The 18,539-nt window shown below is 41.9% G+C and overlaps 1 protein-coding gene across 1 annotated transcript; it reads left to right on the top strand.

Annotated features, from left to right (window-relative positions):
* Positions 1-1,828: 1,828 nt before the first annotated feature.
* ehd1a (EH-domain containing 1a) lies at positions 1,829-18,539 on the top strand. The gene is made up of 6 exons (XM_050042364.1): positions 1,829-2,625; positions 8,017-8,114; positions 13,817-14,058; positions 14,716-14,886; positions 16,872-17,036; positions 17,387-18,539. Exons 1-6 carry the CDS (start codon positions 2,237-2,239, stop codon positions 17,918-17,920), a joined length of 1,599 nt encoding a protein of 532 aa, XP_049898321.1. The 5' UTR covers positions 1,829-2,236; the 3' UTR covers positions 17,921-18,539.

Below are 18,539 nucleotides of genomic sequence, written 5' to 3'. Positions count from 1 at the left end.
AAGGATGTAAAGCCAATATTGTGGTGAAATGAATACCACCACCACCACCACCACCACGTTCTCATGGTGCTGTCAGCTGTGCTATGTCTGTGGGTCTCACCAGCTGTAACAGCATCTCCATATGGAAAAAACTCTGGCTTCCAGTGGAGCTGCTGTTATCTGTGGAGGGACACCTCTTGTCATCGAGAAGCTGCTGGGACGCTCTGAAGCTTACAATTCACACATTTCAAAAGCCAGTGGGTTGTGTGCAATAACATCTTTTTACTATTTATACAGTATGTGTTTTTTATCCTTATTTCTGTACAGGTTGCTGGATGAAATAAAATTAAACTGATCCTTTAAATCATGTGTAACTGTCTTTCATTATTGTGTTTTATGCACACAGAAAACAAAAAATGACATTGAGTGACACCACACTTTATCATTAGCCTACATATTATGTGTGTGTATGATATGAAAACAAAAACGAAAACTACATAAGCAACACTTAAATTGTAAAAATGTACCAGATGTTTTAGTGAAAGTAGTAAATTACTGTTCTTTAGACACTACTGACTTTACACATAGAGGCAAAAGGAAACAAAAAGGAGAGCAATCAAAACATATTTGCACTATTAGTTGTTATTTAAATAATACAGATATGACTTTAACAGATTTCAAACTGACTTAACAGCAACCCATAGTGTAAATACTGGTAATATTATCAGTTTCAATGTGGAGAGTACATAGAGAGTGCAATACTTTTATTCAAGTGTAACACAGGAGGCTTTCAAGATGCATTACATACAGAGGCAAGAGAAAAACGTTGTATATCACATGTAAGCCTGAAAAACATTACAAGACTTTCATGCTGATATAATGACACCACAAAGGACTAAAATAGAAGACTCTTTTCAGCTTCTGGTTGAGAGTGAAATTTGGTTGAATTTAACACAAAATTCAAACCACAAAGGATGCACATCACCCCATCTGAGAGATAGACAATATTAACAACATAAAGTCAAGGCGAAACAGACAGTAACCATGGATATTACCGACCACATCTGTGTGCAATTAGATACAGCCATTTGAAATTAAAACTAAAACCATGTATAAATATGAAACTAAGAATTCCCATCAGAGGTAAAGGGTTACTGGAAGTTTCACTGACAGGAATAAATGAATGAATGCATTTGTGTCCAAAGGCTATAGGTCAACACATAGCACATCATGATGGCACCATAGAACAGAGCAATACAATTATCTTCTCAGTTTCAGGGTAGAAAAAAAGTATCTGTGAAAGTATTTTTGGGTTAAAACTAAAGATTGATACATATTTTTTTATGCTGCTATACTAAGAGGTTTTAGTTGTATTTAGGATCCCCATTAGCTGCAGCTATTCCTCCTGGGGTCCTGCACATATTCTTAACATATACAGTGCATATAACATGTAACAATAAAACAAAACGCAACAAAAAGATCGATATAAAATCAAAAAATATGATAGTAATTATAATAATAATTGTAATCTGACAAAAAATAAAGCAAATTATGGGTAATAACAGTGAGATAACTCAAAATGCATCTGCTTTGTTATATTTTACAGGCACATCAGTCAATCAAACACAATTTATTTTGTCAAAAACCTAATTGGTTGCTACTTTTCTTGTATTTATTTAGGAAATGCTTTTTACAAACAATGTGAATAGCATATTCATGATTATAGACGACAAACTTCCCATTGTGGCCCCTTTTATGTGACTGAGGGTTATAATAAACATGCACTGGGCTGGCACCGAGGCGGCTCTTATTGTGAAAAATATGTGTACCATTTCCGGCGTCCGCGTGCCAACCAGCTATCTCCGGAGGGGTTCACTAACTGACAGCCGGTTCGAATGCTAACCGAGTTAGCTCCCTGCTAACAGGAGTTGTAGCGGTTATACAGTCACAGGTCTGTAGTATTAGACGGTACCCAGCTGCCAGTGTTTGTGGTGGACTTTAGTTGGCTCTCGTACATTAGGCAACGTCAGCTGAAGAGGGAGTCCTCCCTGAATGAGTGACTCGTAGTGTGTGTGGCTAGCTAGCGAAGAGGAGGGTGGGGACAAAAAACTTCCCCAGACCTCGCCCAGCCGTTGCTTCATTCCAGCAGGCAGCTACTCTCTTGACGGTGGGAGAGATCCACACCACCTAAACCAGACAGTTATTCAAGGGGAGACCCACGCAGTGGTGTCAACTAAGGGCAAAAAAATCAGTAACCATGTTCAGGAAAAACTTGAAGAAGGACCCCGAGCTGTTTCAGAACGTGTCGGAGGGTCTGCGGCGGCTTTACCGGACCAAACTGTTCCCGCTGGAGGACACGTATCGATTCCACGACTTCCACTCCCCTGCACTCGAAGATGCCGACTTCGACAACAAGCCCATGGTGCTCCTGGTGGGTCAGTACTCCACCGGGAAGACCACCTTCATCCGGCACCTCATGGAGCAGGACTTCCCCGGTATGCGGATTGGCCCCGAGCCCACTACGGACTCTTTCATCGCGGTGATGCACGGCGAGCAGGAGGGGCAGATACCGGGTAACGCTCTGGTTGTCGACCCCAAGAAGCCCTTCCGCAAACTCAACGCTTTTGGCAACGCGTTTCTTAACAGGTAAAACTAGGTCCTCAGACCACATTAAAGAGCTTACACTGAGCTATGTGAAAAATGTAATACACTAGGATTATGGGAACTGAGCGGTTAGAGCCCTACAGCTATTTATTAATGGGCGATTTAAATGAATATGTTAGGTAAATGTCACGGCTGCCTTGAGATGTCATTAGATAACAGCTGTTTGTAAAGAACCGTATCATGACAACACATCACCCATGGCCATGATTTAAAAGCCCTCCCTGCATGTCCTTACATGTACCACTCAGGTAAGTTCACAGTATGCTGTTGCACAATGTTCCCAGCAGTCTCAGCGCAAAGACTTTCCCTCTTTATCATCCTGAGAAAATGTTTTGTGTCAATAGCAATGTGGAAGAGCCACTCTGTGTATGGCAAAGCAGGAAGGAAGGTGCTTTCCAACACCTGACCCCACTCTCTCCTTTTTGTCCTTTCACTTTGGATCAAACCCTGCCAGTTAAAATTGTACCTTGCCCCTCTTCAGGCACCTCCTCCTCGAAGCACCTGGCAGAGCCACTGGCGGTGACTGATCGTTTTGTCCCAATGTCACAGCATGGCCCCAGCATAGAAATAGTTGTAAGTGTTGCTCAGCAACAAGCTGACCTTGCCCTGCCCTCGGATGGAGGTGCCACAAGTTTCATACCTCATGGTCATATAAGTGTTGCCTCATCGTTAGAAGCCGACAAGCCAGTTCCCCTACCTGTGTGTAGGCCTTATGAAATCTTATCGCAAAGGGTTAAAGGTTTTTGGTGTGACAGTCAGTCTTCTTGTAGTTTTGTTTCATCGAATCAGCAGGTGGTTCACTAAGACATTCGGCTTATCCGAGTTTGTTCCACATGACTGATGAACCAGAGATTATGAAGAAACGTCTAGAGCACAATGACACTTAGGCCTGGTATTCAGCAGGATGTCAGTGTTCTCATGGCAAAAACTCAAATGACTCATAAGTGTTGCACAGGTGGGGCTTTCACTGACTAATGCAAGATGAGAAGGCAAAACTTTTGAAATTGTAGAAAAGAACAAAATAAAAGCAGAAGAGAAAGTGAAAGAAACAAAAATAGAACAGAGAGAGAACTCAGAGTCCAAGGTGAGACCGCACAAACCAGGTACTGTGAGTCAGAGCCAGCGTGACGTTTTTTGAAAACATCTTAATCCAATCTATTGTCTGTGGATTTATGATGACATCAGATGGCTGACATGCATTTGTTGATGGTGTCACTTCCTGTAGAGGATGTTGGTATATCCCCGCTCTTCCTGGTGGCCAGTGGTGTCACCCTGCACAGGAATCGCAAGCCAAACAGATGGACAAATAATACACAAATGACTGACTTGTGGACAGACGTAATCTTAATCTGTTATTATGTTGTATTAGTACAAACAAAATCTCAAGTTGACACTTCCCCTGTTAGCCCTATTTCCTGTAATCCATTGAGGTCCTTGCCCTGAATTATGTGGAGTATGTTTTATCTTGCATGAGTGTAAGCCTCTGTCAAACTGCATCAGTCAAACTGGGAAAAGTGAAGTCATGCATTTCAGATAAAACGTTCAGAAGAGTGGGGAGGTGTTAGACCTCAGGGGCCTCGATTCACCCCTCTGGAGTTTATTACAGACGTGAGGGGAAACCAGATAAGATTGTGTATAAACAAAGGCTATTGTCCATTGTAGCATCATTTGTCAAACTGTTGGACGCAGTCCTATGATATCACGGGACTTGTGGTTTGAATTCAGGCTCGAGTGGTTTTTCATTGGCTCAGGGAAAGCTCACATGATCATATATGTAACAGTATGTGTGTATGATGATAGCAGGTGCATGACCTGAATGAACAGCTTTGTGTGTGTAGACCTTATAAAGAATGAATCAGTTGTGATGGCACATACACCAGAGCCGTCCGACAGTTGATTAAAAGTCTGTCAAGAACCAGATCCAGACGCACATTTGGAACTGGGCTGCATGTGGCTCAGACTGGGCCAGTTTTCCACTTTCCTTTGAGGAGGCCAAAAGTATTTGGATTGGCCTTCAGCTGCTGGTTGACTGAATGTGTTTGTACTCATAGATGTAGATATGAAGGATCAGACTGTTAAATATTGACGTGTTTAAGGTGCAGGAGAAAATACCATGTCAGAGGAGCACACAAGGTCTTGCTCAGCGCGATGGTAGCTCCATGGTGTAGCTCTTTAACCACAGTCATTCAACCTGCAGATTAGCCTTTAACTACCGGCCTCAGATAGGACTTAGTCTCTACATAATCAGTTATTTATGAAGAGAGTAAACAGGAATCAGCCATGTGATTCACACACCTACAGTTTGCTCTTGGATTTGGTAAAACCAGAAGTACCAGTGGCTGCTGTACTCTGCCAGCTTGCCAATTTTTATAGCTTTATCATTATTTCTATTTTGAAGCAGCCTTGTTTCAGATTGTGTCTCATAGCATGTGCACTGATTTGTAAATCCTAAATGCTTCCTTAAAAGTAATTCCAGATAGACACGCATATTTCATAGCTCCTGCTTCCTTTTGGTTAAAATACCCCCGTAGTCAGAGGCCCTCGGTGTGTTTGTGCTCTCTGTAAGCCATTAGTCAGTAAAACCTGAGTCAGCAGAGTTTAAGTTCCGCACTGGCCTGCCCTGGCCTATGCTGTCCCGCTCTGTCCTGTCCTGCTCATGGCCTTTCAGTCCAGGACACTGACTCTGCACTTTACTCAGATAGGGGCTGACACATGCACAGCCTTACAGAGCACATAAACAAATACATGAGCACATGTGTGTAGATATAGATGTATATGATACGTAGATCATTTATTCACACACACAACATTTTAGAGGAAGCAAACATGGAAAAGTGACAAAGTTGTAACCTCCCTGTCCACATCCCTAGCCCCAGCCACAGCCACCCTGTTTCCTTTTCTCTACAGGAAGTTGAGGTTATGATGTGAGGGAAGGTCATAGGTCAGGCGGTGCGGCAAGAGCGGAAGGCCCTCTTTCATGAGCTGGAGCCAGACCCCCAGTCACATGACATGAAGCATTAACCCATGCCTTCCTGCCAGAATTGCAGCCTCACAGAGAAGATGGGTTTCTCACTTTCTAGAAACATGATCAAGCAGCGATTGATCTCAGATAGCTGAGGGCTCTCGGGGGCTCCCTTGCCTGTCAGGGTCCTCTGTTTCTAAGAATTCCAGCTCCAGTTCATCGGAGCATTTTTTCCTACAAGCTCTCTGTGGAAAATGTCAGGATAGATAGTTAAATGGAAAAGTGGTGCCAAAATTCCAACTAGATATCATACGCCATCAGCTTTGAGAGGGAGTGGAAAAAAGCCTGTGTGTTTGTTATCTTTGGCAGTCAGTGTTATTGTAATGTAATAGTGTGCATAGGATCACTATGCAAGGAGGCCATCTCTCAAATATCTTTGACTTGTTCATTGTCCTTGGATTTTCCTTTTTCCTCCCTACGTGTGGTAAGGGGTCTCTGTTAGGGTTTGTGGTGTGTATGTGTGCGCATGTGTGTGTGTGTGTGTGTCTGCCCTCAGTGTGGTTGCAGCAGGAATGTAAAAGCACGGTTCTCCCGGTCTTATGACCCTGTGCCTCTGAGCTCATGTTGTGAGTATCGGTTCAGATTGAGTGAAAGAGCAACAGAGCAAGAAGCAGTACTCTAAGCTGTGGGGTGTCTTAACAATCCCCTTCTTTGTCCTGAGTGGGACATCGTGGGTTTATGCAAAACCACTCATCCTCCCACGCTTCATAGTGTGTATGTCTGTCTGTGTTTGTGTGAGCGTGTGTGCCTTGGCTGGATTTCTCTTGGAGAGCGGCACTTCCCTTTAAAGTTTAAACCTGTGTGTCCCGGCCTTAAAGGAAAGCATTGTGCAGTGAATCATGTTACGCTGTGAATGACTCAGGCCTACAGTTCATAACTTATAATGTATTGTCCCAGTGTTTCCCGAACACTCCTACATCAATGGTAACCTCCTACAAGCACGCCACCCACCACCCCCCGCTGTTTGGAAAATCTGACTGAATCATCATGTTGTGTTACTGTTGATGCAGACCAATAAATGTGTGTGCCATATTTGATAGCATATTGAATATCTTACTTTTTTCTATTCTTAGTCAGAGAAAACAAGCAATTTAAAGATGTTACCCTTGACTTAGGAAACTGTGACAGGCATCTTTCACTCTTTGGAAATTAAAGAAACACTACATAGGATTTAGCGGCATCTAACGGTGAGGATTGCTGACGGCAACCATCTTAAACTTCTCCCATGTGCCAAACGTGAGCTCCCACTTAGGATTCCTTCAGTGTTTATTGTTCAGGAGGTTTTTACCAGACGCTGAATTATCCACAGAGTTCCCATCCTCTCCAAAACAAGCAGACCAGATGATTTAAACTGGTAAAAACACTATATAAAGCAGTTTCTAGTTCCAAATCAGTTTTTTCGATGCTGTTAGGCTTGTAGCAGATGGGCTGCTAGCCCAGCAGCTGGTAATGGGTGCTCTCCTTTTTCCCCTGATATCTTAAGATTCAGATGTTCAGGAGGTTTTAACAAAGAGCTTAATTATCTGCAGAGGACTCTTTCTCTCCTAAACAAACAGACCTGGTGGTCAAACTGGTTAAAACACTGAAGAAAGCAGTATAACATGAAATAATCTGTGTTTTTCTGACATTGCCAGTCATGAAGGGGTTGCTAACTTTGGCAGTTGATGCAAAAACGTGAACGGCCCTTTCTAGAGCCAGGGTTTGGTTTGTCTGTTCTGGACCCCTCTAGAAACATGGCGTACACTGTGGATGAGGAGCCATATTCAGTGTAGATATAAACGGCTCATTAGGTGAAACATACTTATCATATCACATTTCTGCCAATATGTCTCCCTAATTTCTCCACACTGGACCTTTTAATAGGCAGATGAATCAGTAATTAGAATTCTTGTTAGCTGAAGCCTTCATGTCAAGGTCAAATTATTCACCAGATGTCAGATGTGCAATGTGGGAAAACCCTGATACTTTGGCATTATTATTTTGAAATCTAAGTGGAATTTTTTTACGGGAAGGACTTCTGAAAATGGGGTAGCAGCAGCACCCTGAACCCAAACCTTCCTTTACCTCTACTGCTACTTTGTGTTTCAGCCGTGTGTCTTATCCAGGAAGGGCACTCCACTTAATGCATGAGAGCATGAAGGTTGTTACTGAAAAGCTCCAGAATAATGTCTGTTTAATGCTAAGCTTATGTATAAACACTCTCACCTGACTGGTTTTTGGCATCTCTCCCACCCTCCCTCTCTACCTCTGTATCTCATACTCTTGGTCCTCTCTTTCTTTCCACTTGCTTTTACTTTCTTTTTCTCCCCTGCCATGCACTGCCATCTCTCATCATTGTATTTTCTTGGCAGGTTCATGTGTGCCCAGATGCCTAACCCCGTCCTGGAGAGCATCAGTATCATCGATACTCCTGGAATCCTGTCCGGAGAGAAACAGAGGATAAGCAGAGGTTAGCCTAACATAAACATCTACACTTTATCCATCTACTCTCTAGTACTACTACTGTTACACAGAGCTACACCCTCTCTGCTCGGAAACTCTGAAATACTGAGCTTGCACGCACGCAAAATGATCACAGGAAGTTACAACTTCAGATATGAAAAGGAAGCATGCTAAGACAACTTACATGCTCTTTATTTGCCCAAGTCTCTCTGGTATTTTTGTTTGGCATGTACTCTACAAAGTCAACTGTAGCAGTCTAGCTCACAGTGTTGTCAAACCTGTATTTAACTCCTAAGGCCCGCGGTTCAGAGCCCAACCTATCAGGTCATGTAAATCTGATGGAGGCCTTCACAGCTTGATGGCGGCACAGAGGGTGCAAACCACACTGAAGTTCATTTCCTGTCACTATACCTGTGGTTTTCTATGACACCATTTTCTTTCACATCCTTCTTTTTTGTTTTTCTTTCTGTTTTCAGATCAGCCTGTACCCAGGTTTACAATACAAGATAGAATTAACAACAATAATCAAAAACATTTCCTCCATGTAGCTGTGTACCCTCTATTTGTTCGGTGCGGTATCATTTATCACTTTATATCTGAGTCATTTCCCTGTGGTAATAAACCAATTCACATTTTTATCCATTTGTCCACATGCTGCAACAATTCTCTGCCCTACAGGGTCACTTCAAAATTGCCACATACACAGTTTTTGTTTTACTTTTGATGATGCTACATAACTCAGGCAGAAGATAACACAGCTGAACACAACTTCTGCTTTTTCTACCTGATCTCAGCCCCTCTAAGAGGAAGCACACACACACGTTTTTTGTGTACTCTAGAGAAAGGATGTGGAGTAAAATGGCAAACATAGGAGAGAGTTTCCCAAGACTGCACCCCTCCCACCACCTCCTCCACCACTGCCTCACACAGCTAATACAGTCAGTAAATCTGCTCTTTATTACAGAGTCGGATTTCCCACGGCACACAGCAAGAAGGGGGAGAGAGAAAAAATATTAAGACATAGAGCTTAAGTGAAAGTCAGTCAATACATAATTAATTGACAGCTGTTCACATAATTATCATCTTTTAAGGCATTTTTTAAGCAGGAATGACAAACTTTCTCTGTTTTATATCACTATTAACTAAATATCTTAAGAGTCTGGAGTGTTTAAAGCACACAACAAAGCATTTGAACACATTACTTTGGGCATTTGTCTTGTTTTCTGACCTTTCATAGATTTAACAAATAATCAGTTAATGGAGAAAATAGTTGTCAGGTTAACTTGGACTGAAAAAAGTTAGTTGCAGCCCTCATAAGAAGCAGAAGACGAGACGGAAATAGCATGGGTTGGCTGGCAGAGACACTGAAAAGGCCACAAAAGCGTCTGTAAACATACAAGTGTAAATTACCATCTGATAAGAAGCTCAAGGAAGTGTGTATGAATGAAAAGACTGTCATGTGGAGGTGACCCATTCAAAAAGAGGAGCAGGTGAAATCTTATACCTCATACCTCATTTTTGTGTCTATACATACATACTTTAATATTCATACTCTCCAGAACAGAGAGACATGCACTTCCCGTCTTTCTCAATCCTGCACACGCTCACACACACGTTATCCTTTTAACTGTTTCTATATAAACACATACACACTACTGTACTACCCAGACATACTGTACTCACTGTGTCATATTTAAACAAGACAGGTTGGAATGCAGCTGAGGTGTGACGGGCATGTGTGCATGTGTGTGTGTCAGTGCAGACAGCTTTACAATCACATACACTGAAATAGTGTTGTTCATTCATGGACGGTTTGTGATTGCATAACGCTTTGATTATGGATTCATTTTTTGATGAGGTCAGCAAGTGTGGCTCGGCGCTTGTTCCTTTGTGAAACATCAAGTGTTGAAAACTATAACGAAACTGAATTAGCAGAACTGGTTTGCACCTTCCCATAGCGGCTGCTGCTGATACAGTTAATGCCATTCAGCAAATTTAGCCTATAGAAAAAATGCTGCCAGAAGCTTAGTTGCAACTTCTAGACCTCGTGGCTGTAACGTATCCCTGTGTCATTGTTATATTGAGTAGTTAGACATTTTGGCATCATGTCTGTACACTAAATATGAAGCTGCTTACCTTCACAGATGTTTAGCTTAGCATATCTTAGCTTAGTTTAGCTTAGCGTAGACTGTAAATAGAGAAACAGCTGGCTGGGCTGTGTCTAAAGGTAAAGAAATCAAGTAAACATGAAGATCACTAATTAACATGTTACACCCTGTTGGTGTACTATGAATAAAAACCGAAGTGTGTATACAACAAGTTGCGTTTTATGCGCCAATCTGTTCCTTTCAGAGCTGAAACTATTGGTCAATTATTCGATTAGCTGATGGACAGAAAATTAATCCACAAATATTTGGTAATTGTTTATGTCATTTTTCAAGCACACATGCCAAAACTAGCTCTTTTCTCCTTTCTCCAGTCTTAATCCTAAGCTAAGCTAACTATATACCCTGCATGTATAAAGAGAACTGGATACAGCTTTGGAGGCAGGGCCCTGTTCATTCCTCTGAAAGTTGCTCAGTGGCACTGGCAGCCAAAAAAGTCAAAATTACCCAGATGATCGGCTCTGCCTCTACGCTGTCGGGCCCATAGAGCAGGCACACTAGAGACTTCCGCCGGCTGAGCGACTAACTTCTGGTTAAGCACTCTGCTAACTTGAATGGGGATAAAATGATTCAATCATGCAGCTCTTCTAGACATTCAAAATGTTATCGAACCGAATGGATCAAATTCTGACAGTGAAACAAGTCATTTCGGGGGGGTTGTGACGCTCAAAAAAACTGATCCATTGATTTCCAGACATCTGTTTCACAATGTAAGTCTATGGGAAAGTCTTTTCGGGCCACATGGCATCGAGAAAAGGGTGTAATTCCACTGTTTGGCCACTATAAAAATTGGCTACAATGCTTGGTGCACCTCTCAGGGGACTGATTCATATTTACGGTGCTTAAATGGGATGACATGGTACTGATCCTCTCATCTTACTCTCACCATGAAGTGAATGAGTGTATACGGTAAATTATTTAAAAGAAAATGTGTCTTCTAAAATTACCAGATTTTAGATTTCTCAACAAGACAAGTAACTTTACAGCCTGGTATTTCATCTTCTCTGCTGTCTGTCAATGATTGGCACATTATTACGAGGCCTGTCCAAATTTATCATGAGTCCTCGGCTGTATCCCTACATGTCTATGCACATGGTAGAGACACAGCAGTTGTTGATGCTGTGTGCTATAAGTAAGCCTAAGCTCGAGCAGCTGTCTCTCTGTCTGATTCCCTGACGTGTGTTTAAAACAGACTTGAGAGAGAACAACTCAGCTGGCTCCCACAGGGATCTTGGACTTTAAGTATTCCCCCTTTATCCCCCTCTACTTTCACATTTTGTCATGCACACAAACAGGCTGAAACTCCTGTTTGTCTAAGGTGTTGTCCTGTGTTGGTGTTTGTTTTTGTTCTTTCACTTTTACTCAACCCCCGTCATCCTCTCGCTCTCTGTTCTTGTTTTATCTATATATGACAGTCGGATTCTGTCCATCTACTGTATCTCTCTGTATCTCTCTGTATCTCTCTGTATCTCTCTTTTGTATACATGTGCTCAGACACAGACAAAAGCCAGCTATGTTGGAATGCATGTGCAGCAGATCTGCCGCTGATTGTGCGACAGCCGAGATGAGCTCTCGGAGCAACTGCATTCTTCTCTGATCAGATGACACACAGACGTTAATCAAAACCATAATTCTCTCTTCCCTCCTCAGTTCCTTGAGGAAAAGGGAAGCTTAGTCATTTTGAATTAGTCCTCTTGTTTCTCAAATGACCAAAGGAAGTGAGTAGTAGGGCAAGTTTCTGTACTCCAGCTCAGGCTTGACACATTTTGGAGTAATTGTCATCTGTGTGACACTGCGTAGAATTTTAATCTGTTCTCCTGTCTGTCTCGAATGTGCTCTCTGTTGGTTCCTTTTCTGTCTGTCGTTAAAATCGAGCTTGTTTCTTATCAGGCACATTGCTGGAATATGAGGTCATTTCATTCTTGATGCATGCTGTAAATAGACTAGATTTTCTAAAAGGACTTGAAACTGTTCAAACTGTCTTAACCTTTATACAGGTCTCATGCTGTCCCAGTAAAGCTAGTTAATAGGTAACCTGGGGGGAAATAGTCCTGCCTCTTGAAAGCTCTTATCTAAACATCAATGGATCAACATGACTTGGAATATGGACATAGAACCCACAATTAAAACCTGCCCACATACAGTTATTGACTGATTAGAGCCATTTAACTCTTTGTAGGTTGAACTCTTGTATTTTTCCACACTAACATACTTGGTGTAGTATTTGTAAAAGCAGCACCAATGCAAAATATGAGACATGCTTTCAGACTGACAAGAAAGGGGAAATCTAAATGATACAAATAATCCATTTTTTTCCGTCTTTATTAAAACATTTTTATGACATTGCCATGTCAGTTACAACAGCATAATAAAATAATTAAACACTTGAAAGATATTAAGAGCTAACGAAACTAAAACTGCCTGTGTAAATACACATTTTTTCAAACCTTAAAGATCAGTGTATCTATTGATTACTATTCCAGTCCAGTGTCGATGACAATCAATTTTAAGTTACTGCACATGCTGGTGGGGTACGTCAGTGTGCATGTTCCTCTGTTACAGGCTCCATTCTGAATTGAATCTCACTCAGCTGATTACCAAAACAACAAGACATAAAGATATTACATTGAGAAATAATCCTTACAAGTACTTTGGAGTATTGGCCCAAGATATCAGTGAACACTGTGCAGTCACATGTGTTAGGTAAGACAGCATTAAAACAAGTAAAGGCAGAATTATTACTAAAAGAAATGTCCGACTCACACAACAAAGAAACAGAGTGGTTGACATGTTAGGGCATGTTAAATCTGAATACTCCCTGCCCTCACTCACATTGTGTAACAGTAATGCAGCATCCTTTTAAGGCAGTTTATTCCCAACATAGCTTGTTTGTTGTATTCTTAGTATTTATCCTTATTTTTTATTCTTATTTCTTAAATTCATTTACTTTCCTCATTACTTAAATGTCCAGTGTGTAGAATTTAGGGGCATCTATTGGCAGTACTGGTGTATAATATTCTTAATTATGTTTTTATTAGTTTGTACTCACCTGAAAATACCTGATTTTTTTCTGCATACAGAGCGGCTTCTCTACCACGGGGTCCACCATGACCAAAACCAACATTGTCTCTTGATAGGGCCATTTATGTTTTCGTGTCTGCCACCGTAATTCTCCTACAGGCTTGGCACACGGGAGAAGATGCTACTTAATCCTACACACTGGACCTTTAATTTGCTGAATTTTATTTGCGTGAATCCTAAAATGTTTTGATCCTGGTTCAGTCATGTAAAGCAAGTTTTTCATTAATATTATTTTGTAAAGCTAATGTCAGGTAGTTGTTTCCAGCCTAAATACATACAAGCTCATATGTTATTCTGACCTGATGTCAGACAGTCATTCAGCTCAGAGAGGGGGAAAAATGCAGTGATTCAACTGTAAACAAAGCCAGTAACAGAGATGTGGTGCAGGTCATTAGGGCACAGCAGTGTCTGTGCTGTTCCCATTTTTAAAAACACAACCTCTTTCCCTTTTCTCTCTCTGCAGGTTATGACTTCGCTGCCGTGCTGGAGTGGTTTGCAGAGCGCGTGGACCGCATTATCCTCCTGTTCGACGCCCACAAGCTGGACATCTCAGACGAGTTCTCAGAGGTGATCCGAGCTCTGAAGAACCACGAGGACAAAATGCGCGTGGTGCTGAACAAGGCGGACCAGATCAGCACCCAGCAGCTGATGAGGGTCTACGGAGCGCTGATGTGGTCTTTGGGAAAAATCATTAACACGCCTGAGGTAAAAACCATTTGCGCCTCACATTTGTGCCTCTGTGGGATCCACAATGTTAACTAAATGGACAACGTTTCAATCTTAGTCAGATCATGGACTGAAACCTTAATGTTTTAGGAAAATGTGGCTTGTAGGTGAGCCTGAACAGAAGTCAGATGACTTTTCCCAGGATGCCGTCATTGAATAGTGACAGATTTTAAGATTATTCTTTCTAATGTTCTCAGTTTGTCTTGTAACAAAAGACAGTGGAAAAAACTTGTGCTACCTGATATCGTGTGACCCGGCTTGTCTTATGATTTTCCCCTGACTGTTTGGTTAATGTTTGATCTGCAATATTCATAAACCGATCCAAGAGAAACCTTTGGATCATGCAGAAAATTATTCATTGACTTTGAAAGTGCATTGTATTGTGAAGCTTCTCTACAGAATGTGAAGCAACGAACACATTTTAAATTTATGTTGTTGCTTCACTGTCAACCTCACAGCGTTGTCACACATCCTGTTTGTCTATTTTAAGTATGAAAATGTATTTTTGTATCTGTTTAAACATTCTTGTCATTTGACTTGTGAAAGAATTTCCTCTGGTGTGGGTGTGGGCAGTAAAGTGTAACCTGATGAACAGCGATGATTAAAGGAGGTTAACTTGTGCAAACTTTATTCCAGGTGGTACGCGTGTACATCGGGTCGTTCTGGGCCCAGCCCCTATTGGTGCCAGACAACAGGAAGTTGTTCGAGGCCGAGGAGCAGGACCTGTTCTTAGACATCCAGTCGTTGCCACGTAACGCAGCTCTACGCAAACTCAATGACCTCATCAAACGAGCGCGCCTTGCCAAGGTAGGCATTAATAAGACTGAGAGTCTACAGGCAAGCTAGCAGCTCTGTGAGCCACGGTGGTGCTTTGAGCTTAATGCTAACAGTGACAATGCTAACATGCTTATTTTCACAGATATAATGTTAACCATCTTACTTTAGAGTCTTAGCATGCTCACATGTGCTAATTAGCATTAAACACAAAGTAAAACTCTGATGGGAATGTTATCTGTTTTGCAAGTATTTGGTTTTTGAAGTATTGGACAAATAAACATTTTGACCTGATGAAGGCATTAGGTGAAAGGTCATTGCAATTTATCCTGAGGGGGACATGAATGTCTGAGCCAAATGTCTCAGCAATCTATTATGTATTTTTTGAAGGATTCCACTTAAAACCACAAAGGTAAGTTGCTAAAAAAACACCTGATTAAAAAGCTGCATCAATGCATCTTATTTTCACTCTCATTCTCTCAGCACTACACCCCGTCCTTCAGCCCCACATGAAGGGGATTACACAAAAAATGTCCTGTTTTCAGCTTTGTTTGTATTTAATATTCTAAATAACTAAAGGTGGAAGTGAGCACAATCATAAGTCTGAAGATTGGAGAAATGTGATGAACCGATAACCTCGTAACACTTACAAGAAGGGAAGAGGGATGATCTGTTATTTCTGCTACCAGGCTATTTCTGGGTATTTCGTAAGTTCCCAACTTTAAAAATCCCTGCCGCATGTGTGAAGACACTCTTTTTGAAGTATAACTTATGTCCAATGTGTTTTTTCCATTAACAAAACAATCTTGTGATGCATCTACTCCTTCTCCCTCATTGAAAACCCCTCCTTTTTAACTGCTGGACACAAGATGTCTCCCAGTTAACTGAGAGGTCCTCGCTCTCACTGTTTGTGTCCTGGAGGCTTCATGTTTCCACATCACGCTTGTGTTAGCGACATATTGGACCATGAACACATGTTGTTTCTAACTTCAATACAGGGCCTTGAAAATACTGATATTCAGTACCAAACAAAACCTCACTGTGAGTGAGTGAGAGGCAGAGTTATTGTTTTGCATTTTTCATGAGTTTTTCGTTTTTATTTAGTTTCTATTTTTGTTTTTGATTCAGTTTAGTTTCAGTTAGTTTTTCAGAGTGGGTTTGCTCATTTAGTTAAGTGTTTATTGTTTAAAAATGTTTAGTTTTAGTTTAGTTTTGATTAAGTTTCAGTATTAGCTTACCGTAATATGGAGGGTATTTTTCAGAGGGAAGATTTTTAAAGTTCAAATTAGGTATTGACAATACAAACACAACAATTTATGAGGGCAGTTGACTCCCAGTCATCCCAAACATACACACCAATGCCTCCATGTGCTTGTTGTGATGACAGATTTTACCAAATTGACAAAGACTAAAACTTCAGATTTTTCCTGTATACTTTTTTATTTTATTTAGTTTTGTGGGTACACAATATCATTTCACTTAGTTTTTGTTTTTTTCTAAGGTCTAGGTTTTTTTTTTTTTCAGTTTCAGTTATTTAAAATGTTTTGTTCACACCTTGTTTTAGTTTTAGATATAAGTGCTATGTGGAACTGCAGCGGTTTGTGTCACATGAGAGAGCGAACAAGAGCGAGTGTATCGATACTGCGGAAGATGAGTATTAAAACCGTAAAAATATTCAGAACCGTTATCTTTGACAGCATAACAATAGAGTGAAGCTTCAGCATCCAAGTAAAGTAACAATAAGCAAGATACATTTTTTGACTGGAGGGATACTTAAACTTATTTTTGGTAGCATCAGAAAGCCCCTGATTCAGATGATTATGACATGTGAACTGTTTCTGGGGGACTCTAGTCAGGTCTCTCCTTCGGTATTTTACTCCAGACTCCAATCCATAGAGGATATGTGCCTTCGAACACCAAACTCAGTTTATTCAGTCAGTTCATGAAGTAGTTTCCACAGAAGCCCAGTTCAGTAATCACTCATAATACGTCTGTCCTGTTTCCTTTATGGTGTCCAGGTGCAGGCCTACATCATCAGCTCTCTAAAGAAGGAAATGCCGAGTATGTTTGGAAAGGATTCCAAGAAGAAGGAGCTGATAGCCAACCTGGGAGAGATCTATCACAGGATCGAGAAGGAGCAACAGATCTCTCCTGGCGACTTCCCCAACATGGCCAGGATGCAGGTAGAGATAAATTAAAAAAAAAAAAAAAAGATAAATTGAGTGATAAATGGAGCCACATACACAGCAGACTTTGAGTGTTAGATACTTGATGAAATAACAGCTTTAACTCTATTTTGGGGTGTTATATAAACTGTTAGATACGGGTTCAGAGTAGTATGACCTTCTGACCTTTAGTCTCTTCACATCTCTGCCCTTCTTTCCTGCCCTTGCCCTCCAGGATGGGCCAGGATGGGGATGAGATTTATTTTTCCTGGTTTGTCAGGAAATCCTGCTTCTTGTACGCTACACCCATCGGTAGCCATTGACTGATCTATTTCTATCACCAATTCCTGTTTTCTCTCCACTTTCAGGAGCAGCTGAATGGTCAGGACTTCTCTAAGTTCGCATCGCTGAAGCCCAAGCTGCTGGAGGCTGTGGAGGACATGCTCGCCAACGACATCGCCCGCCTCATGGCCATGGTGCGCCAGGAAGAGGCCGCCATGCCCAGCCAGTCCGTCAAGGGCGGAGCCTTTGAGGGAACCATGAGCGGCCCCTTCGGTCACGGCTATGGAGAGGGCGCCAGCGAAGGCATCGACGAGCTGGAGTGGGTGGTGGGTCGCGACAAGCCTACATATGATGAGATCTTCTACACCCTCTCTCCCATCCACGGCAAAGTGTCCGGCGCCGCGGCCAAGAAGGAGATGCTTAAGTCCAAGCTGCCCAACACAGTCCTGGGAAAGATCTGGAAGCTAGCAGACGTGGATAAAGACGGCCTCCTCGACGAGGAGGAGTTCGCCCTGGCCAACCACCTCATCAAGGTGAAGCTGGAGGGCCACGAGCTGCCGTCAGCGCTGCCTGATCACCTTGTGCCCCCGTCAAAACGCGGGACAATCATGGAGGCCTAAAGGAGGAGGAGGAATGGGAGCAGCAAGGAGACGAGCCATGTCAACGCTTTACATCACCTTCAGGACTGGCCAGACAAAAGTCCGACTGCAAGCATGAACAGCGTCATCCTCCATCAAGCTGTGAGTCTCCAGGCTTCCTGGCACACCAGGAGGAGGTGTCGCTGTGATCTTTTTCACCAGAGAGAGACTGGAGGGGTTGGGGGGGAGGTGGGAGGGAGGGGAGGGGAGGTCCATCTTTGTGCAGTAGGGGAGAATATTTAGGTATCTATTACAAATAAATGGAGGGAGGGAGGGGGGGTGATTTGCAAACCGCTGAAAGGACATTACCGTATGATGAACTGACGGATAGATGGAGGTTGCATGACGGGGCCGAACATGGATTTGTGCATCCTGTGTAAAAGATGTCTTCTAAGTATACAGTCCATATTATTATATGTTGATCCAAAGAAATATAGTTTTTTTTCCATTTGGAGAGAGAAAGAGGAAATAAATCGAAACAGCTGTTAGAATTGTTTTATCTATATTTTTGTATTTCCTGACTGTTAACTTTGACTCTTTCCAAATGCTTCCCTTTTTATTATTTTGCCAGATAATTAAAAAGGAGTACTGTACCATCTGA

Source organism: Epinephelus moara, chromosome 4, assembly GCF_006386435.1.
Source record: "Epinephelus moara isolate mb chromosome 4, YSFRI_EMoa_1.0, whole genome shotgun sequence".
In the NCBI taxonomy this organism is placed as follows: domain Eukaryota; kingdom Metazoa; phylum Chordata; class Actinopteri; order Perciformes; family Serranidae; genus Epinephelus; species Epinephelus moara.
Note: the sequence above shows the minus strand (reverse complement) of the source record. Positions and strands in the feature narration are given on the sequence as shown.

Bases quoted from the DNA above. Each gene is read 5' to 3' on its own strand.
- ehd1a (XM_050042364.1), top strand. From the start codon at position 2,237: ATGTTCAGGAAAAACTTGAAGAAGGACCCCGAGCTGTTTCAGAACGTG. The intron at 2,626-8,016 runs GTAAAACTAGGT...TTTTCTTGGCAG, and splicing joins GGCAACGCGTTTCTTAACAG to GTTCATGTGTGCCCAGATGC. The intron at 14,059-14,715 runs GTAAAAACCATT...ACTTTATTCCAG, and splicing joins AAATCATTAACACGCCTGAG to GTGGTACGCGTGTACATCGG.